This window comes from Mirounga leonina, unplaced genomic scaffold, assembly GCF_011800145.1.
Source record: "Mirounga leonina isolate KUSES-001 unplaced genomic scaffold, KU_Mleo_1.0 Mir_151, whole genome shotgun sequence".
NCBI lineage: Eukaryota > Metazoa > Chordata > Mammalia > Carnivora > Phocidae > Mirounga > Mirounga leonina.
The window spans coordinates 32,819,846-32,840,222 of record NW_023270377.1 but is presented as its reverse complement, the minus strand read 5'-3'; the positions used below and the strand labels follow the sequence as shown (position 1 = coordinate 32,840,222).

At 39.7% G+C, this 20,377-nt stretch overlaps 1 protein-coding gene and 1 long non-coding RNA gene across 5 annotated transcripts in view; one reads left to right on the top strand and one right to left on the bottom strand.

Moving 5' to 3' along the window:
• Positions 1 to 20,377, top strand: part of CDK15 (cyclin dependent kinase 15) — a 78,182-nt gene that overhangs the window by 19,686 nt on the left and 38,119 nt on the right. For all 4 annotated transcript variants that reach the window (XM_035007370.1, XM_035007367.1, XM_035007368.1 and 1 more), the window contains 3 exons: positions 5,670 to 5,793; positions 7,849 to 7,969; positions 18,988 to 19,081. In XM_035007370.1, coding sequence (XP_034863261.1) covers positions 5,670 to 5,793; positions 7,849 to 7,969; positions 18,988 to 19,081 — 339 coding nt within the window. The remainder of the gene's footprint in view (positions 1 to 5,669; positions 5,794 to 7,848; positions 7,970 to 18,987; positions 19,082 to 20,377) is intronic.
• On the bottom strand, positions 9,291 to 18,184 carry LOC118012144. The gene is made up of 3 exons (XR_004679613.1): positions 18,029 to 18,184; positions 10,017 to 10,135; positions 9,291 to 9,329 (listed from the first exon to the last, which is right to left on the bottom strand). It is a non-coding gene; the product is annotated as an uncharacterized LOC118012144 (long non-coding RNA).

The following is a 20,377-nucleotide window of genomic DNA, read 5'->3' as shown; positions in this document are numbered from 1 at the left end:
TCTCCCTCTGCCTCTACCCCTCCCCCCACCCCCGATCATGTGTGCGCATGTGCTCTCTCTCTCTCTCAAAAGAAGTAAATAAAACCTTAAAAAGAAAAAAAGGTCCCCCTCAAGATATAGAGCAGTGTCTAGCCATTTTCCAGGCAGCCTAAACTTGTCAGTCATTGCCATCATGCAAATGTGTCTTCAGAAGTACAAAGCAATTAAAAAGAATTGCATTCAAAGGAAAGAAGTGAAGCTAAGCCATCATAAAATACCTTCTTCATGGCAGACTACTGTGGTCTGTGATAAAGTTTCTGTTTTACTTATAGTTCCTCACCAGAATCAGCAAACAAACTACCTTTGTTAGGTCAAAATTAAGTTACTTGTTTGCCTGTTCTATCAGATCCTGTTGTAAATGAGACCTAGTTCCATTTCCCAGTCACTGGAATGGAACTAATAATAAACTCTCAACTCGCTGTAATTCTATGTCTGCTGTAAATTTTAGAAACCATTTCCATTTCATACTTTTCATTCCCTATGGTTTTATTGGCATTAATTACTTGATTGGTCCTCGGTATAACCTATATGAAATTTCTATATGATGTACTCATTCATTTAATTAACACTTATATTCTTTTATTCATTTATTCATTCAAGAATGATTGAGTACTTAGTATTATATTAAGTTCTGAGGTTTCAATAATGAATAGTTGTGTTTCTTATTTTCAATAAGCTCAAAGCCCAGTAAGATATACAGACTTAAATAGGTAGTAAGAAGCAAAGTGACAGGGGCTATGGCCATGTTAACTAGAAATACTATGAGAACTCATAGTAAAGGGACCTAATCCAGTCTTGGAAGCAAGGGGGAAAAGAAGGTTTGAGGGTTGAGGAGAGTGAAAACATTTTAAAATAGCTAGTGGAGATGGGATAGAGACCTAACCAGGCAAACCAAGAAAGAATGTCTAGTAGTGTATTGAGGACTCTTGGTGAGAACGAAAACCATTAAATTATCTGCATGATCATGGGATTTCCTTTTTAATGGCAGTGCTGAGCAATTCAGATAGAGGAATAGAAAAAGTAGACAGTCTGGATTGCCAGACATGTGAAAGAAAAAGACAGTTGGGCAAGAGATTTGAGGAGATTGTCAAGAGAGAGGTTAAAGTGATGGTCAGGCTTTTAACTGAGTCTAATCTAAAGGAAGGAAGTTAAGACGGGTTGCTGATAGCTCGGAAGAGAGCAGAAGAGTCAAGGAACTAGAGGTATTGGTTAAGGTGATGACCGCTTGGAGAAAGAATGGAGAAAGAACATTTTCAGGCTTGAGTGACTCTCATACCAGGCACTGTGCTAAAGGCTTAGAAGGATAAAAAGACATAGAAGACATGATTCCTAATGTCAAGGGTCTTACAACCAAAAACAAGAGTTTAGAAATATGCACCGGTACTATTATGGGACATTTGTGAATAACACCAAGTGAAAAATAAGACCTAGTGTAGATATGCAAAAAAGTAAAAGATATCTTCTCATTTTAAGAGCTTTTATGAAACCAGACCTTAAAAGATGCATTGCATTTCAAGAGGCTAGAATGGGGGAAGATGTCACAGGAGGAAGGAATGTTTTCAGCAAAGGTACAGAGCAGAGAAGCAGAAGAACAGAGCAGAGCAGTATAGGATGTGTTGAAGGAAGAGGATCCCAGAGTCATGGACCATTAGGGTTGGAGGAACCACAGTGTTTTTCAGTCTTCACATTCTGGCCCATTTGTGGGTTATGAAATAATTTGGTGATTAGCAACTAGCATTTTTTAAAAAGATGTATTTATTTATTTGACAGAGAGAGACACAGCAAGAGAGGGAACAGAAGCATGGGGAGTGGGAGAGGGAGAAGCGGGCTTCCGGCAGAGCAGGGAGCCCAATGCGGGGCTCGATCCCAGGACTCTGGGATCATGACCTGAGCCGAAGGCAGATGCTTAACGACTGAGCCACCCAGGAGCCCCAGCAACTAGCATTTTAAAAAATGAAATGGAATAGATGAGAAAAGAATAGAAAATATTAGAGTACATTACACCTAGCAAGAATAAGCATTATATTGTGCAACTTTAGGTCCAGTTGAAACTGTACTTGTACCTCTGTATGAATACTGGATATGTATGTATTTCTTACTGTAAGTTGCAGCAGGAAAAAAAAAAAAAAGCCTTAAAAATATTGGGCTGGTCTAACTCCCTTATTTTGCAGAATTGGAATCCAAGGTTTGAGAAGACAAGTATTTTGCCTGAGGTTATAGAACCAGCTTTTGCCATTGCTGACCGTGATTCTTGGTTAAGGTCTTTTCCCACTAGTACCAATACTGCATCTCTGGTCCTGTTGGCCTGAAAGAGAGAATATATTAATGAGATGAGGGGTATGTAAGAGCCTTATTTTCTAAGATGTGGACTCTATTTCTTAGACAGTAGGGTCATTAAAAGGGTTTGAGTTGAGAGAGAATGACATGATCAGAAGGAAATTTATGTAACTGTGGTCTGTGGGATGGATTAAAGAGTAGGAGATTCCAGTTAGGAGTTTATTGATGTGGGCTAGCCCAGGGCTTCTCAAACTTCAATGAGCAGATGAATGACGTGGGCATCTGATTCAGGAAGTCTAGGGTGAGGCCTCACCTTTTGGATTTCTAACATAATCTCCTTGATTGACCAGAAGAATTATAACTCTATTAACAGAAATAGAAGTTGATTTGGAGAGGAGGAGGAAGAGTCCTGTTTTAGACATGGTGAGCTTCTAGTTGAGGTGGAAATCCAAAGGGAAATGAGCAGCAGACAATCAGAGAGGAGATTAGTGCCCAGAAGGAAGCTATATGCTGGAGACGTAGACTTGGGGGTAATTGACTCAGGGAGTTTGTAGTTCAAGACAAGAGAGTAGATAACCAAAAGAGCAAATGCACAAAGATAAAAGAACTGATTATAGAACTTTTGCCTTTAGGGGTTGAAAGAGGAACAGGACACAAGAGACAAAAAGGAAGCAGCTTTTCAGACTGTAGAGGATCCAGAAAAGTACACTCTCATGGAAGTCAAGGGAAGAGACAGTTTCAGGGAAGGCCATGGTCGAGAGGGCCACTGGCACCGGGAATACAGTTGAAAATCATACTTGACTGCAATCATACTTGACTACTTTGTGGATTTGTGAGAGCTACCCTAATAAATAGAGGGATTTCTTAGGGGTATGGAGAAGCACAAAGGAAGAAGTTTTCCAATCAAAGCCAGTGGGGGTAGGGATGAGTTCCCCACAGCAGACGCAGCAGTGAAAATGCTCCCGCTGGCCCAGATGGCACTAGCCCAGTGAAATTATTTTGTCCCCAAGAGCCTCACTGTGTTGGAAACAGGACTCACCCCTGGGGTATGGGAAGCCTCGCTGGAGAGAATCACCCACTACTTGGCTTGTTGACTAAGAAAACACCATTGGGTTGGGTTGTGTTATCAGTGAAGCTTGGGCCAGTGTGAAGGAAGAATCCAGGTTGCAAAGGATTCAAGAGTGAGTGGGTGGTGAGGTTAATCAGGGCAGACTGCAGTTTTAAGAAGCGTGGCTATAAAATACCAGACATTAATACTGCAGTGCATTACCATTTATGAATGCTGGTGGACATGCACATGGAGCCGGGGAGGAAAGGGCCCGAAGAGCGAGGAGGTAGGAGGCGGGTGTGACTCATTAGTGAGAGCAGTCTGTACTCCAACATGAAAGGCATTTCAGGCTGGTCCACGAAGAAGCTTGTCTCTGACTCAGCCAGCTGATGCTCCCTTTCCCTGTCACATTTTAATTTTCTTTTCTTTGTTTTCTCAGAATGTTGTAGAGGAGTTAGGCAGGTCTGAGTCTGAGTTTTGACCCCAACTGTTTCTTGACATGCTCTTAAAGTTTCCTTGAGCCTTATTTTTCTTATCTGCAAATCGGGAACAAGCCTATCTCCCTCATGGGGTTACTTTGAGGATTCTAAAAGGTGCAAGGTGTTCAATAAAATGTTGTTTTCCCTTCCTCCTTTCTGTCTCTGTCCCTCAATTGTCTCGTGCTCCCTCCTTCCTTAGTATTTTCACATTGAAAAGCGTATCTGTAAGCACACAATGTAGCATCTTCTCTTTTTCCTGCAATTTTAGTTGCTTCTTCATATTGTCTTTCCAGAAACATTTGTATTTATAGCTGATTGGAAGGTTAAATGTTGGTATAGGAATTTCGCATTTTGGTAGCTTCGTGGTTTGATGAATGGTAAAATGGATAGTGTGTGTACGCAAAGCACCAAGAAGGGAAAGCACTGGGAAAACTCAAAGAACCAGTGAACATCTGAAGTAGGAGTGGCAAGAAATCTTTCACATTCTTAAATGGCTTGTGAGCCCAAGGTGGGACTTGCATGGAAGTACACGGCCCCCAGGCTCCTGCTCTGGTCAGACCGTGCGGCCCCTCAGCTTGGCTCCAATGTCTCCTAGTCATTGTTAGGCCAGTACAGGTCCCAGCATCTCTGAAGTTCCTAATTGAAGGCAAAAGTGGATCTCTTTGCACAGCTCTGCATCAGCTACTTTTTTTTTTTTTTTAAAGATTTTATTTATTTATTCATGAGAGATAGAGAGAGAGAGAGAGAGAGAGGCAGAGGCAGAGGGAGAAGCAGGCTCCCCGCGGAGCAGGGAGCCCGATGCGGGACTCGATCCCAGGACCCTGGGATCATGACCTGAGCTGAAGGCAGACGCTTAACCGACTGAGCCACCCAGGCGTCCCTACATCGGCTACTTTGTCTGTGTCTCCAGGAATGCTGGGGCTGGGCTTTTCTCTTCTAAATTGCCAGAACATGTTCTCAGTTGGCAGAGGTCTTTGTAAACACTAATGTTGGTGTTTCAATTCTCAATTGCCAGTGGCTCTGGAAAAGAGCAAAAGACATTGGAATCCTAAGCATTCTTTTTTTCCTTCCGCTTCTACATTGGTGAGAACTTACTAATGTCTTCAGTTTCTATGCCTTACTTACCACATGCAACATTTAAAAATTTGGGCCTAGAATGTATTTTTCCCTCTTCTTTCTTCTTTCTGTTATTTATTCCTTATTCTCTTCAGGTTTTTTTTTTTTTGGTCTCTCTTCCCTCTTAATCAAATGGCTGTACTATAGCTTGTTTTCAACTTTGAACTTTAAAAATAGTTTTAAAAAGATAATGGTTCCTTTATTTCCTACTACCATCTAAAGATATATTTCCCAGTCTGGTCTCCTTGTGTTATGTTTTTAAAAGGGTTTCATATCAGAGAGCCTGGAAAACTGAAGCAGTTGTAAACCTTAGAATATCATTTCCAGGTCAACTTTGATCTTATATGCCAAGTTCATCGGTGGGAAAAAAAATTAAATCTTTCACATCTAAATCAATAACTAGTGTTCCAAAGGAAACTTCAAAGTTTCCCTTTAGATTTTTAAGGAAGGGTAATCCTTCCAGTATCAAAGAAATGAGATGTCAGGAAAAGGCAGAATCCCTTTGTTTAGAACATGGTCTACTTACTTGACTTTTTCTTGTCTTTTTTTTTTCCCCTCTCCGAATGTAAAATCTTCATATTTTCTTTTTTTTTTTTTTTGTCTCTCAAGAGACTTTTACTATATTCTTTCAGATGACTGTTTTTGATTTAGAGGAGAAATCAACACATAGTGGCTCAAATCTGCTTAGATAAGGTGTTCATTCCTTCCAGCTTTTCATGTTTCAACTTTTGCGGGGCCTGGCGTACATCCACCACCAACACGTTCTTCACAGGGACCTGAAACCTCAGAACTTACTCATCAGTCACCTGGGAGAGCTCAAACTGGCTGATTTTGGTAAGTCTCCCCTCGAGTCTCTTTCTGGGCTATGAACAATGATGCTTTTGTGTGCACATGTTTAAAGCATTGACTGGGCCTGGCCTTTGAAAAGTGGAGGCCCATGACACGTGATGCTTTGTGAGGCTGTCAAACTACCCTATAGGAAGTGTGAGGCAAGAAACAGGGTGAGATTGGTAGCATCTAGAATTCCATCAAGCCCCAGTCTAATCAGATCCAAAAACTTGGGCACCTCTACTGCCCCATTGCCATTTTTTATAGAGAGACTTGTAAAGGGCAAACTGTACCTAGGAGGCTTTCCTACATGTGAGTGGATAGAAAAATTCTGTCCGCATAGATCCAGGTTATCCCATGATGACAGGATAAAGACGTAAACCCCAGATTATAGGATGGACTCCTGTTGGAATAGAGGCCCCAGGGCCTTTGCTCCTGCTCACCTATCAATAGAGCTTTGTATGAGTACCTGAGGTTTTTATTACCATCAAAGTGATGTGGATTTCCCTGGGGTATCACTGTATCTTTCCATTTAGCACTTATCACAGTTTATAATTATACACACACATATATTTGCGTGATGATTTTGTCTCTTCCACTGGACTATAAGCATTCTGAAGGCAGCCTGAGTCCATTTTGCTTATCATTATATCCTTAGTGCTGGACACCACCATAGGTGCTCAGTAAATATTTGTTGAAAAATTGGAGCTGAGGAACCACTCTTCTCTGTTTGGCAGATATCAAGTGGTTGCACTGTAGCTGCAGTACTTTATTCTGACATAGTAGCTTTCATCTGGACAAGTAAGCATTTAACAGATACTCATTTATCAATTCCCCACAACAGAGAACTCATCTACTGAGGTTTTTCCCCAACTCTAGATCATGTGATTCTGTGAGATAAGTAGCTAACTGACAAAAGTACTAATAGGGGTGCCTGGGTGGCTCAGTTGGTTAAGCATCCGACTCTTGATTTCAACTCAGGTCATCATCTCAGGGTCATGATCTCAGGGTCCTGTGATCAAACCCCATGTTGGGCTCCATGCTGGGCATGGAGCCTGCTTAAGATTCTCTTTCTCCCTCTCCCTCTGCCCCTCCCCACCTCTTAAAAAAAAAAAAAGTACTCTGATATTGCAGAAGAAAACTTAAGAGTGATGTGTCCAAAGTCCTACCAAACTAATTAATTTGGATTAGCAGTCCCCACCCTGTATTTTACTAAACTGGGGATTCCTGGACTGCAAAAATGGAGAGCGACAATATTAGTTGTGAATTGAGTTCTGTTGCTATGACCAAGACCCCAAACTGGAGGTTGTAAACATGTTAAAGCTTAACTTTCTCGGGACGCCTGGGTGGCTCAGTTGGTTAGGCACCTGCCTTCGGCTCAGGTCATGATCCCAGGGTCCTGGGATCGAGCCCCATGTCGGGCTCCCTGCTCAGTGGGGAGCCTGCTTCTCCCTCTGCCTGCTGCTCCCTCCTGCTTGTGCTCTTTCTCTCTGTGTCTTTCTCTCTGACAAATAAAATATATGTATAAAAAAAGTTTAACTTTCTCTCATATAACAGTCTAACCTAAGTAGTCAGAGCTTGTATGGTGGCCCTGTGGTGTCTTGACCCATGTCCCTTCTGTCTTGAGGCCCCACCATCTTTAGGGTATTGCCCCAACTACATATTTAAAGATGGCTGCCACCTCCTTCTGATTATAGCTTGGAGGAAGAGGAAAAGCAAAGAATGCTTAATCCCTCCAAAAAGGCATGATCTGGAAGCTCACACTTCAGTTCTGTTTATAGCATATAAGCAGGGAAGAAGTTGGTCACTTCACTATACTTAGCTTCCAGGAAGGCCACATCCAGCTGCAAAGTAGGCCAAAATTTGAGAAATTCACTTGATAAGGAGGTCCATGAGGGTCAAGATAGTTGAGTGACTCTATTAAAAGCACCCAAAGTTTGTGTATTATTTTTTAAATGTTGTTTATTCTGCCAGTTATTAACTCCTTAGTTGCATGCCTCGCTTCCTGGCTCTCCTGGAAGACCTAGGACAGTGAGTTCTGTGCTTTTCTTCTTTGGTCAGGTCTCGCTCGGGCAAAGTCCATTCCCAGCCAGACATACTCTTCAGAAGTTGTGACCCTCTGGTATCGGCCTCCTGATGCCTTGCTGGGAGCCACTGAGTATTCCTCTGAACTGGACATATGGTAAGAGCTACTGCCAAGAGAATGAAGAAAATGTGAGTCATTTTACCTAGGAGGATTCCTTCGTCATCTGTATTGCATTTTAAATAATAATGTTAATAATGACAATCACATTTATAGACAGAAACATAAAGTGCTTTTAAATACATATCTCATTTGACTTTTGCAATCATTTTGTGAGTTTTTATGGTTAAAGAAACTGGGACTCAGAGACATCTGGCCCAAGGCATATTCTGAATCCGATGTTCTTTCTTTCTTTTTTTTTTTTTCGATGTTCTTTCTACCATGCCTCTCTCTTCCTAGCTCTTCTCTTCAGTCCTTCGTCTTTCCCCCTTTTCCTCAGAGAAACACACACACATACTCCCTGACCAGAGATACACACACAGACACACGTCTACACACTAATGCTTGCACATGCCCAAGCACCATTCCGAGCTTAGAGAAAAAGGCACACAGACCATGATTCAATAAACCTGATTTTCACACCAGTTCTATTTCTAATTAGTTACTCTGGATTATGTTATCTTGAAAAGCATTATCCTCTTTGTGTCTGTATTTCTCCATTTTTTAAATGAGGGTAATAAACTCTCTCCATGAGAGGGGCTATAGTATAAGAATCAGATAGGTGTTTCCAAGTAAAACCACATCACTGGAGAGGCTCTTGGATTAATGGGGTGCTACAGTGAGTGTGGGATAACTCATCATCCTGAGCAGCAATGTTATGTTATCAGATCTTATTTCTGGAAATATCCCAGTTATCCGGGGGCCACAGTGAAATGTGTGGTGACTTTGCAATCATAGCCACCCCCTCAAAGGTAACAAAATATGTGGACATCCTTCAATTCCTTGGAAGGTCTTATATAAACAAAAGGCCTTGTTTTAAAAAGTATATCAATAATAGATTTTTTAAAAATTAAATAGTAGTCTAAAAGGCTAAACTAAGCTTTTGGATTTCCCAAAGAATTGAGAAAGGTTGCAGAAATATCCCTCCAGTGTATCTGGAGTCATTGATTCCCCAATACCCAGTACCATTTCTAGAAATATCACCAGCTAGTCAAAATCCTCCCACAACTGTCAGCTCTCAGGGCTCTGTGCTGTCACTTCAAAGGCTTGCGACAGGCTCTGGCTTTCTCAGCGCTTAATGATTACTTCCTAGTCGTGCTTCACAGAGTGAAACTTCGGCTCATCACTTTTAAACTTTGTTTTATTATGGAACATTTAAAACATTCCAAAGATAGAGCATATAGGGGCACCTGGGTGGCTCAGTTGGCTAGGTGTCCGACTCTTGGTCTCAGCTCAGGTCTTGATCTCACCGTTGTGAGTTCCAGCCCTGCACTGGGCTTCACGCTGGGTGTGGAGCCTACTTCGAAACAAAACAAAACACGCACATGAAAAAATATATACCATATATATACATCAGTGATTCTCAACCAGGGCAAATTTTACTCCCCAGGGACACTTGGCAATGTCTGGAGACACATTTTATTGTCACAGCTGGATAGGGTGTGCTCCTGGCATCTACTGGGTAGAGGCCTGGGATGCTCCTATGAGGCACAGGACAGCCCCCCAAAATGAAGATTTATCTAGCCCCAGATGTCAACAGTATCAAGATTGAGAAACCTGATGTAGTTTAAGAAGCACGATAAGTGAACTTCATGAACCCACTACCCAGTGTCACAACCAGAACACGCTGTCATATTTCCATGTGCCCCTCTCCCAACAACCTGCCCCTCTACCAGGCTGGCTTCAAACCTGAATTTTTTTCTTTTTTCTTTTTTAAAGATTTTATTTATTTATTTGACAGAGAGAGACACAGCGAGAGAGGGAACACAAGCAGGGGGAGTGGGAGAGGGAGAAGCAGGCTTCCCGCTGAGCAGAGAGCCCGACGCGGGGCTCGATCTCAGGACCCTGGGATCATGACCTGAGCCGAAGGCAGACGCTTAACGACTGAGCCACTCAGGCGCCCCTGAATTTTTTTCTTATCTTCATTCCCTTCTAAAAATCATATTTTTACATTTTTATGTGTTCTAAAGATAGTGTTTTGTTTTACCTGCTTTTGAGTCTGTAAAAATGGTATTATATTGTTTTTAGCCTTCTGGGTCTCGCCGTTTTCTACTCCAGATGTTTCTAAGATCATTCATGTTGACGTATGTAGCTGTGCTTTATTCCCTGTTGATGGACGTTTCAATTAGTTAGTTTGGTTTTTTGTTTTGTTTGCTTTCGTTGTAATGAATATACTTGGTACTCATATTTAAGGATTTCTCTGTAGTATTTACTTAGTGGATTTGCAGTGTCACAGGGTATATGAATGTTCAACTGCCTGAGATAGCGCCGAGTTGCTTTCCAAAGTAGTTGTAACAATTTATACACCAGCCCCTTATCCTCAGCTGCACCAACTTTATAATCAAGTGGGTAGAATGGTATCATGTTGTGATCTAAATTTGCGTTTTCCTGATTACTAATGAGGTTGGACACCTTTTCATGGATTATTTGCCATTTGTGCTTCTCTTCTGTGAATACCTACTCGTGTCTTTTGCTTATTTTCTTTTGGTCTCTCTGTCTCTGTCTCCCTCCGTCCCTCCCTCCCTTTCTTTCTTTCTTTATTGATTTATATTGTTCTTCTAAATAGGAACCTTTTATCAGTTTTGTGTGTTGCAAGAAGCCTCCTCAGTTCATGGCTTATGCTTTCATATCCTTATGTTGTCTTTTCGAACAGAAGTTCTTAATTTCAATATTGTTGACCTTATCAAGTCTTTTCTTTTACGGTTAGCTCTTTTGTTTCTTGTTTAAAAAATTCTTCCCTCCTTGAGGTCAGAATGATATTTTCCAATACATCCTTTTAAAAGTTGTAAAGTTTGTCCTTTCATTTTAAATTTTTAATACTGGAAATTGATTTTTGTCTGTGCCAACCAATTGTCTCACCCCAATTTCTTCGGTGATCTGCTATACCAAATCTCTCATAAATCAAGTTTCCATAAATGCAGAGGTCTGTGTCTGGGCTCTCTATTCTGTTCCACTAGGGGCCAGTTTCTCTGTCCCTGCACCAATGTCCCACTGTTTAATTGCTATAGCTTTATAATAATATTTGATATCTGGTAGGACAAGTGTCCCCACCTATTTCATCTCCTTCCTCAGGAGGGTCTTGGCTATTTTTCCCCTTTGATTTTTCATATACATTTTATTTATTTATTTATAAAGATTGTATTTTTGTGAATCTCTACACCTATTGTGGGACTCGAACTCACAACCCTGAGATAAAGAGTTGCATGCTCTACTGACTGAGCTAGCTGGTGTCCCATGATTTTTCATATACGTTTTAGATTCAGTGTTTCAAGTTTCATGAAAAAATCCTAGTGGCATTTTCATTAGAAATTGCATTGAAATTATAGAACTCTCTGAGGATAATTAACACCTTTATAATATTGTTTTCCAATTTTTAAACACAGTATATCTCTTCATCTGTTTGGTTTGTCTTTAACATCTTTTAGTAGTTTTATCATTTTCTCTCTAAGCTCTTACATATCTAGAGCAAAGGTCCTTGTAAGTCTATTTCTGCTGTTTATTGTTTCTTTTGGTTCTTGCATATGGTATCTTTTTTTTCCATGTGTGTTTAGTTGTTTTTGACAGCGATATGCTAATTTGCCTTGGAATTTAATTTGTGGGATTTTTTTGAGGTCTTGAATGATTTCAGGGAAGATTTGCATTTGGTTCTGTTTTGTGCATTATTTTTCAAGAAATTAATTTTTGTATTTTATATAAGTGTTGGTCTGCCACTCAGATCTTGATTTCCTGATATCATTCCCCACTAAAAAGAACTCAGACATTTTGGAGAAATGGCCAATTCTAAGGCTGGGGCAGGGAAAGTATAAGATGAGCCAGGAACATCTTGGTGGGCCAGAACATTTTTTTACAAAGTAGTCAAAAAATGATGGGATTATATCAAAAAGACAGGGGAAGCAACTTGAAGAAATGTCCACTGGTCACAGATGTACAATTTGAGTACAATTTGACTTAAATCAAAGCAAATTATGTGGGTAATGGATTATAGCCCACTGAATAAAATAAGAATGCGCAAGTCCATACTAAGGTTAGCTGGCTAGCTGCATAAGAAAGGAAGCACCTCCTTACAGTAGCATACCAGCTAATAACTGGAGAAGAAATGATGGACTTAGAAAACCACTGTTTTGCAGTGTAGCAGTGATTGGCTCAAACAAGAATTAACAATGTTAAACTAGAGCAGAAAGTTTGATGAGGAATAAAAAATTTACATCATCTCAGAGTATCTCTCCACAAATTACTTATCAGTTACAAAGAAAAAAATAGTAGTTTATAGTTAGAGAAACTTGGCAGACATCACCTTCACCAAGTGATTAGAGTCAATATTATCAGTAATGGGACTGACTGAGAAGAATACAGATTCCTGAATTGTTGGGTACAGGTTTTTACATATATTCAAAAATTCAAGGTTAGTTGTGTTATCCAAATCTTCTTTATATCATTTTTGTCTGTTTAACTTATCAATCAAAGTTGTGTTGAAATTGTTCACTACATTGTTGATTTCTCTTAATTCCATTAATTTTTGCTTTATATACTTAAAGCTACTTTCATTAAGTGCAAATAAATTTAAAACTCTTTAAAACTGTTTAAAACTGTGCACTTTAAATCTTACTTTTGGAATAATTTTCCTTTCTTTTGAAGTAAATCTTTTAGAATATTCTTTAGTGTAGGCCTATCAGTGGCAAACTCTGCTTTTGTGTCTTAAACTCTCATTGTTGAAAGGTAAACTTGCTGGGGATGTAATTCAAGATTGATGCTTATTTTTTCTCAGAACTTTGAAGATATCATCCCCCTGCTTTGTGTTCCGTTGTTGCTGTTGTGAAGTTTGCTTTTAGCCTAATTGTTGAGAAGTTTGCTTTGAGCCTTATTGTCTTACTTTTACAGGTGATCTCTCATTTTAGCTAGATGTTTTAAAGATTTTTTTTTTTTGCCTTTATTATTATAGAGTTTTCACTTTAAGGTGTCTGGTGTGCGTTTCCTTTCACTTACCCTGCTTGGTATATATCGTGCTTCTTCCAGTTACAAATCATGTCTTTAGTTGGTCATTTCCTTCTTGAATGTTGCCTCTATTCCCATCTCTTTCTGGAGCTCCAGTGAAAGATTATCAGACCATGTTTTTCTATTATCCACAGTTCTTATGCTCTCTTTCATATTTCCTGTCTCCTTAACTTTCTGTGCTGCCTTCTGCATTATTTCTTCAGTTCACCTACCAGTCCTTTAAGTCTGTCTTAAGCTACGTATCCCTCACATATACAAGATATACACAAATGTATATGATTTCATTGGTGTTTCATGAATTTAACCATGAATAATGATAACACAAAATAGAAATTCAATTTTAAGTTAAAGTTATTGTCATTGCTTATTCATTCCATTCTTATTATTGTGTTCTCAGTAAAACTTAAAAAGTAATATAAAAATAGAGCAATAGGCATCTTTCATTGAATTTACTGTTATTTTTTTACTCTCCACATAATTGTCAGGTATCAGGTATTTACATCACGATTCCTCTTCCCCCATATTTTTTTCTTTTCAGAGTGGTAAAAGGGGAAGTGAGTAGGGAGAAGATTGCCAATTGACAAAGGAAGGAAAGGGGGGAAATCCTATTGTGCTAGGCCACGAAACCCCATAGGGCACAAGCTGAGTGCATTTTCTTAATTAATTAATTAATTAATTTATTTATTTATTTATTTATTTATTTATTTATTTGGTGGGGGATGCACGGGGAGAGGGAGAGAGAGAAAATCTTAAGCAGACTCCATGCTGGGCTCGATCTCACAACCCTGGGATCATGACCTGAGCCAAAATCCAGAGTCGGATGCTTAACCGACTGAGCCACCAAGGTGCCCCAAACTGAGTGCATTTTAAGAGGCAGATGACCATGGGGGAGCATTAGAGCCTTCGTCTTAAAGAAACTAATGATACCAGAGTGCCAGAGCCTCTCATTCACAGTGAGCCCAGGTGACAGCAGTGTCAGTGGGGGCCCAGAGCAAACAGTTAGACTACGGAAAACATACAAGTGGGACATACTGGTTATTCCCAGCACTTAATACCAATGCTCTCTCATCTCCCATCATCGTTTCTTCTTTCTTTCTGCCACCTTTTCAAGCCTTAAAAAATTCTATTAGCAACTTCAGTGAGAAAACTCAATGTTTTAGGATAATTACACCATTTTGTTTTTGTTTTTACCTTTTTTGTATTGTGTTAGAATACACATAACATAAAATTTACCATTTTAACCATTTTATTTTTTTAAGATTTATTTATTTATTTTAGAGGGAGAGTATGAGTGAGGGAAGAGGGAGAGGGAGACAGTCCTCAAGCAGACTCCCCACTGAGCACAGAGCCTGACACAGGGCTCAATCCCACGGCCCTGAAATCATGAGCCAAAATCAAGAGTCAGATACTTAACTAACTGAGCCACCCATGCACCCCGATTTTAAGCATTTTAAAATGTACAATCCAGTGGCATTAAGTACATTGACATTGTAGTATAACCATCGCCATTATCCATCTCCAAAACTTTTCGTCATCCCAAACTAAAACTCTGTACCCATTAAACAAAGACTCCCTATTACTCCCTTCCCCCAACCCCTATTCTACCTGCTGTCTCCATGAATATAACCCTTCTAGGTACTTCATTTAAGTGCAGTCATACAATATTTTTCTTCTGTGTCTGGTTTATTTCACTTAGCATAATGTTTTCAAGGTTCATCCGTGTTGGGGTAAACTGGGTTTTAAAAAAGGATTTATTTTGTCACACAACGTGTACTATTCAAAACTGACTTCAGGCAGCTGCTGGTTTTAGGACTATGAAAAGTTGTTCCTGCCTGAGAGATTGCAGATTTTTCCTGCTGCAAACTTCCAAATATAAAGAGTGGCCCAGGGAAAAGCAAATGGAAATGTCATGTCACTGTCATACATTATGTTGTACTGAATTAATTTCAACAGTGAAAAATGAAATACTGATCCATTTCTCCCAACAACATTTTTGTATGCTCTTTACACCTCTGAAAAACCTAAAACTCCTGAGATGGTTGATTTCCCCAGAGATTGCCTAAGGAATTTGAAGAATCTTTTACTCTCTTAGGGAAGAATTTGTTCATGCTCAGAATAGAGGAAAAATTAGGAAGAAAGCCAGAAAAAGCAAAAAACATAAGCTGTTTCCTCTAACTTGACTGAAGAGCCACAGTTGGAGCAATAAAATGACCCAGTGCATCTCTCCTTTCTGGAAGGATTCACTGGTTGACGCCATCGGGGCTTTTTACCCTGCAAAGGAAGTTCCCCTTCATCTACACGGTCTGCCCCAAGGGTATCTCCACAGAGCAGAAATCCTCTGAGCAGCTTAAAGATAGGAAGGGGAAGAAGAGGAGGTAAGAAGAGCCAGAGGATGAAGATTTAAGAACAAAGCAGAGGAGTAAAAAGAAATAGGAGCTGGTTTCCTATCTGGACCTAAACGTTCAGAATATTTTAAATGTTTGCTAAAGGCTAGGCTGGGGGTGGACAAAATAGACAATAGCCACTCAACTTGTTTACAAAGCAAATTAAAAAATACAATAGCTCTGAAGAACAAATGAAAAAAATCAGAAGATGAGTTGTATAGTTTTTTTTTTTTTAAAGATTTATTTTATTTTTGAGAGAGCGAGAATGAGAGAGAGAGTACATGAGAGGGAGGAGGGTCAGAGGGAGAAGCAGACTCCCTGCTGAGCAGGGAGCCCGATGCGGGACTCGATCCCGGGACTCCAGGATCATGACCTGAGCAGAAGGCAGTCGCTCAACCAACTGAGCCACCCAGGTGCCCGAGTTGTATAGTTTTTAAAGAACAATGCTTACGTCTAGAAAGCATCCTTTGTTTTTCAAACTTAAAGTGCACGGATTTATTTTCTTACCAATGCATCGATATTTATGGTACTTACGGATATTCCAGGTACTGAAATATAATTGATTTAGGAATTTTGTTGGTCTTGCAAGTGTCCAAGTAAGCACATGGGCACCCACGTGTATGTGCACACACAGACACACAGACACACACTATATATATATGTATATAAATATTAAAAATATAAACAAGTAACCTTAGACTCTATATTTGTTAGGTGAGAAAGGTTTTAATCTACCCCTAGGTGAAACTTAAAAAGAAAGACTCGAGAATGCCGCTAACGCACCAACCATATGAATGCAAATGGAGAATTTCAACCAAATGTTAACGTATTATTCTGTAACACAAACACCTTGTACTACTTGCATAATGGCCTGAACGTCTCCAATATTTTACATAATTCTGTACACTGTCCTAGCAGAGTAGAAGACAAAGGACACTAAGAAGTTGCTCACAAAAGGACTTCCTTCTTGGTTTCCTACAGCTACTACTATGAAAAAACACAAGTTTTTCCCAAGCAATGAAAACCTTTTGAAGAGAGGAAAAAAGTGGACTGCAGGTTTAAACCTGGTAATGACCTTGGTTTTCAACCTTGTTTAAAATATACCATCAGGCCTTCTGGTGGCTTGTGAGCCCCTGGCGTTTCTGGTAGGTGTTAGGGTACTGGATGGAAGGTTGGCTCAAGTCTTCAAAAACCAACACATTTCCATTTCTATTTCAGAGCAGTTAATATACAATTACATATGTTTTACACACACACACACACATTTTTTCATTTCAAAATGAAGTGGTTTGAGACCTTTCAAGCACATACAGAGAAAGCAGTGGGTGGAGACCATTTGATGGCATTCACCAACTCGATTTCCTAGTTGGCTTATCTCATAATTGACCATTGCTAGCAATCAGGATGGTTTTTGACCATTTGACAGTTTTCTATTACTTTTATTCTCCTCCGTATATTGTTTAACTCCTACCTTTTATATCTGGTGCTTTAAAGACAAGAAACAACAAAAAAAATGGATTTTAAAATACAAGCTAGTGAGGAGCTTTACAATGGCAATAATTCTAAAAATTCACCTCAAGATACTGTTCGCCAGATTCTGAAGTTATATTTGTCTGATCAAAATTCTTATATCACATATCAAGATGTCTCTAATACATGAAAAATAATTAAAAAGTAAATATGGTGGCCACTGTATCCAAATTGGCTTTTTAAAAATTGCCAATGATTTGATATCTTTTATTTACATATGTGCATAATTCTGAAAATAAGCCAATTGGTTATTTTAAATGCAAACCAAATAGTCATGAAAACAGTTTTTATCTTTTTTGACATGATAAGATACAATGATATTTCAATTTTCATTTTTTTCTTTTTTTTAAGATTTTATTTATTTATTTAAGAGGGAGAGAGAGCACTCATGAGTTGGGGGGGGCGGGGCAGAGGGAGAGGGAGAAGCATACTCCCCTCTGAGCAGGCAGCCCAATGCTGAACCAATCCCAGGACCCTGAGATCATGACCTGAGCCGAGTCAGACGCTTAACTGACTGAGCCACCAGGCACCCCTCAATTTTCTTTTTAATATAAATTCTATCCTCAAACCAGACACATTCTTAAACTTGTTTACCAAGAAATCTGCTTTCTCCTCCACAAGCAATTTAAAGTGAAATTAAATAGCGTGTGTCTGCAATCCAATGGAAAAAATGAAAAGTTATCATATGTAATAAATACATATGAATAATATTAAAGACCATATTTAAAATGAACTTGGTAATAAATTTTTAATAATATGATCATCTATAATAAAGTATTTTACTTAACTATCTTTCTTTATCAAGCCACACAAGAAAATGTCAGGATGATTAAGGGAGTTTGCAAAATTATGTGTTTTAAGTGCAAAGAATTTGGAGTGAAAGGATAGGACCATGAGGATAATCACTGTAATCTGTCACCTGGACCACTTTTATCTCTCAAAAGACTTATATGAATAAAAATGTGTATTATTAGCAAAATAAATCTTACCCCTTACTGTCCCTCAGGAATTACGCTCCAGTTCGACCACAGAGGAAATAAATTTTATATTTCACCCATTTTGAGATGCCCACTCTCTGCTAAATAGGATGCACCTTTTAATCAGTAGCGTTTTACCAGGGCCATCAGCCAGGCTGCAGCTGGGACTGTAGGTACCTTTGCACATGTGTGAACATCAAATGCCAGCGTCAGAGATTGCAGAATGGTCGTCAGTGACTTGGAAGAAAGTCTTGCAGACAGGAGAGCTCTTTTTTCTTCCTTCTTTTTTAACTAGGAACCAAACGGTTGTGGAGAGGGAGTGAATCAGACAAGTTTAGTAACATTCTTTAAGCAGGAGTCAAAAGTAGGTTAACTCTACGTAATTGCAAGGTCAGCTTAGGAACCCAGGACCGATGACTCTTAGTTTTCTTATGGATTATTTTAAGAAATGCTGCATCATCAAACTCCTGATATAGAGGATGATCCCATGGATAAAAACAGACATCAAAGAGTCTGAGTCAAATGCTAATGTAAAAAAGTTTTAGGAGTACCCAAACCAATTTATTTCACTTAATGTTCCATTTGTTGCAAGTACAAGTATGATATGTGATAAAATAATCTGTCTAATTAAATTTATAATAGCCCTTTCAATAGCTGTAAAAGGAACATTCTGATTGTGTCATGGTTTAACTTGCAGGAGTTTTTCTTCTTAATATGTTATTTACACTAAGGGTGCCTCTTACAATGAATGATAGCATCTTAGATTCCGTGAAAGAGAGCATTCAATTTGGAGGTTCAGTACTTTTGCCTCTTCTCATAAAATGGATAATGAACTTGAATGAGCTGAAATGTTTGCTATCTTTACTGTGTTCCTAAACGCTGGCTGCATATCATTTTAACTAAAAGCTGCAGACTGTTCTTCTCTTTTTCTTTTTTTCTTTCCCAAGACTTTTAATAGCATGTGGCCCCTGTTTAACCCCCCCAAATATTTACTGGAAGGAGAAATACTAGCGGTTCACTTTCGCATGTATTGTTTCCTTGAACGTGTTGGGCCGACTCTTGTTTCCTTTGCTAGGGGCGCAGGCTGCATCTTTATTGAAATGTTCCAGGGTCAACCTTTGTTTCCTGGGGTTTCCAACATCCTTGAACAGCTGGAGAAGATCTGGGAGGTAAGAGAATAATTCCTCTGAGGAAGAAGAAATACCTACTTTTCTTTTTTTTTTTTTTTTAAGATTTTATTTATTTATTCGTGAGAGACAGAGCGAGAGAGAAAGGCAGAGGGAGAAGCAGGCTCCCAAGGAGCCGGAAGCCCGATGCGGGACTCGATCCCAGGACCCTGAGATCATGACCAAGCCGAAGGCAGACGCTTAACCATCTGAGCCACCCAGGCGCCCAGAAATACCTACTTTTCAAACTTTGAACCAAATTGGCTTTAGAGACTATGAAGTAGTCCATGTGCTTTGAGATGTTATGCTGTGTATTAAGGCTGTGGAAACTGGGGTATTTGCCGCAGGTATAAACACCCTGAGAATGAAGGCGGGGTCAGGAAACCGCCTGTTGTCTTGTAGCAGCCCCTGAATCCACCTGCTCCCTGTCACGATTTTCTCAACCTCCCAGGCAATTTCTGCCGGTTCTGCGTAAGCACGTCTCTGCCTCACCACCCTCAGCTCTAACTCTATCATATATTTGGCCCTGGGTCCTTGTCAACTGAAGATGAGACACTAAATTTCCACAGAACTCTGATAAAACAAAGGCTTACGGTGTCAGTGTGAGAGAAGCATACTATTTATCATGCTCTTCCAAAACCACATCCCTAGGGTGTGAAGGTGCTTTTCTGTGTGGTTCCCTTTCTTGACTCACTATCCCTACCTCTTTTGAAGATTTTATTTATTTATTTGTCAGAGAGAGAGAGAGAGCAAGCACAAGCAGGGAGAGTGGGAGAAGGAGAAGCAGGCTTCCCACAGAGCAGGGAGCCCGATGCGGGGCTCGATCCCAGGACCCTGAGCCGAAGGCAGATGCTTAACCACCCGAGCCAGCCAGGCATCCCTATCCCTACCTCTTTTGTACCATGATGTACTTCTTTCTTTCATCTCTTGTAGCTTACGTTCCACGTACTACAGTCATGTGTATATTTTACTTTTTTTGGTGTTTTTTTTTTCATTGTGGTAAAATATACATAAAATTTACTGTCTAACCATTATTAAGTACATTCACCTTGTTGTGCAGCCATCACCACCATCCAGTTCCAAAACGTTTTCATCACCTGAAGCAGAAGTTCTGTACCCATGAAACATGAACTCCCCATCTTCCTTCCTTCCAGCCCCTGATAAGCTCTCATCAACTCTGACTCTATGAATTTGCCTATCCCAGGTATCACATATCAGTGGAATTCTATAGTATTTCTCCTCTGTGTCTGGCTTATTTCACTTATACTTTAAAGTTTCATCCATGTTGTAGTGTGTGTC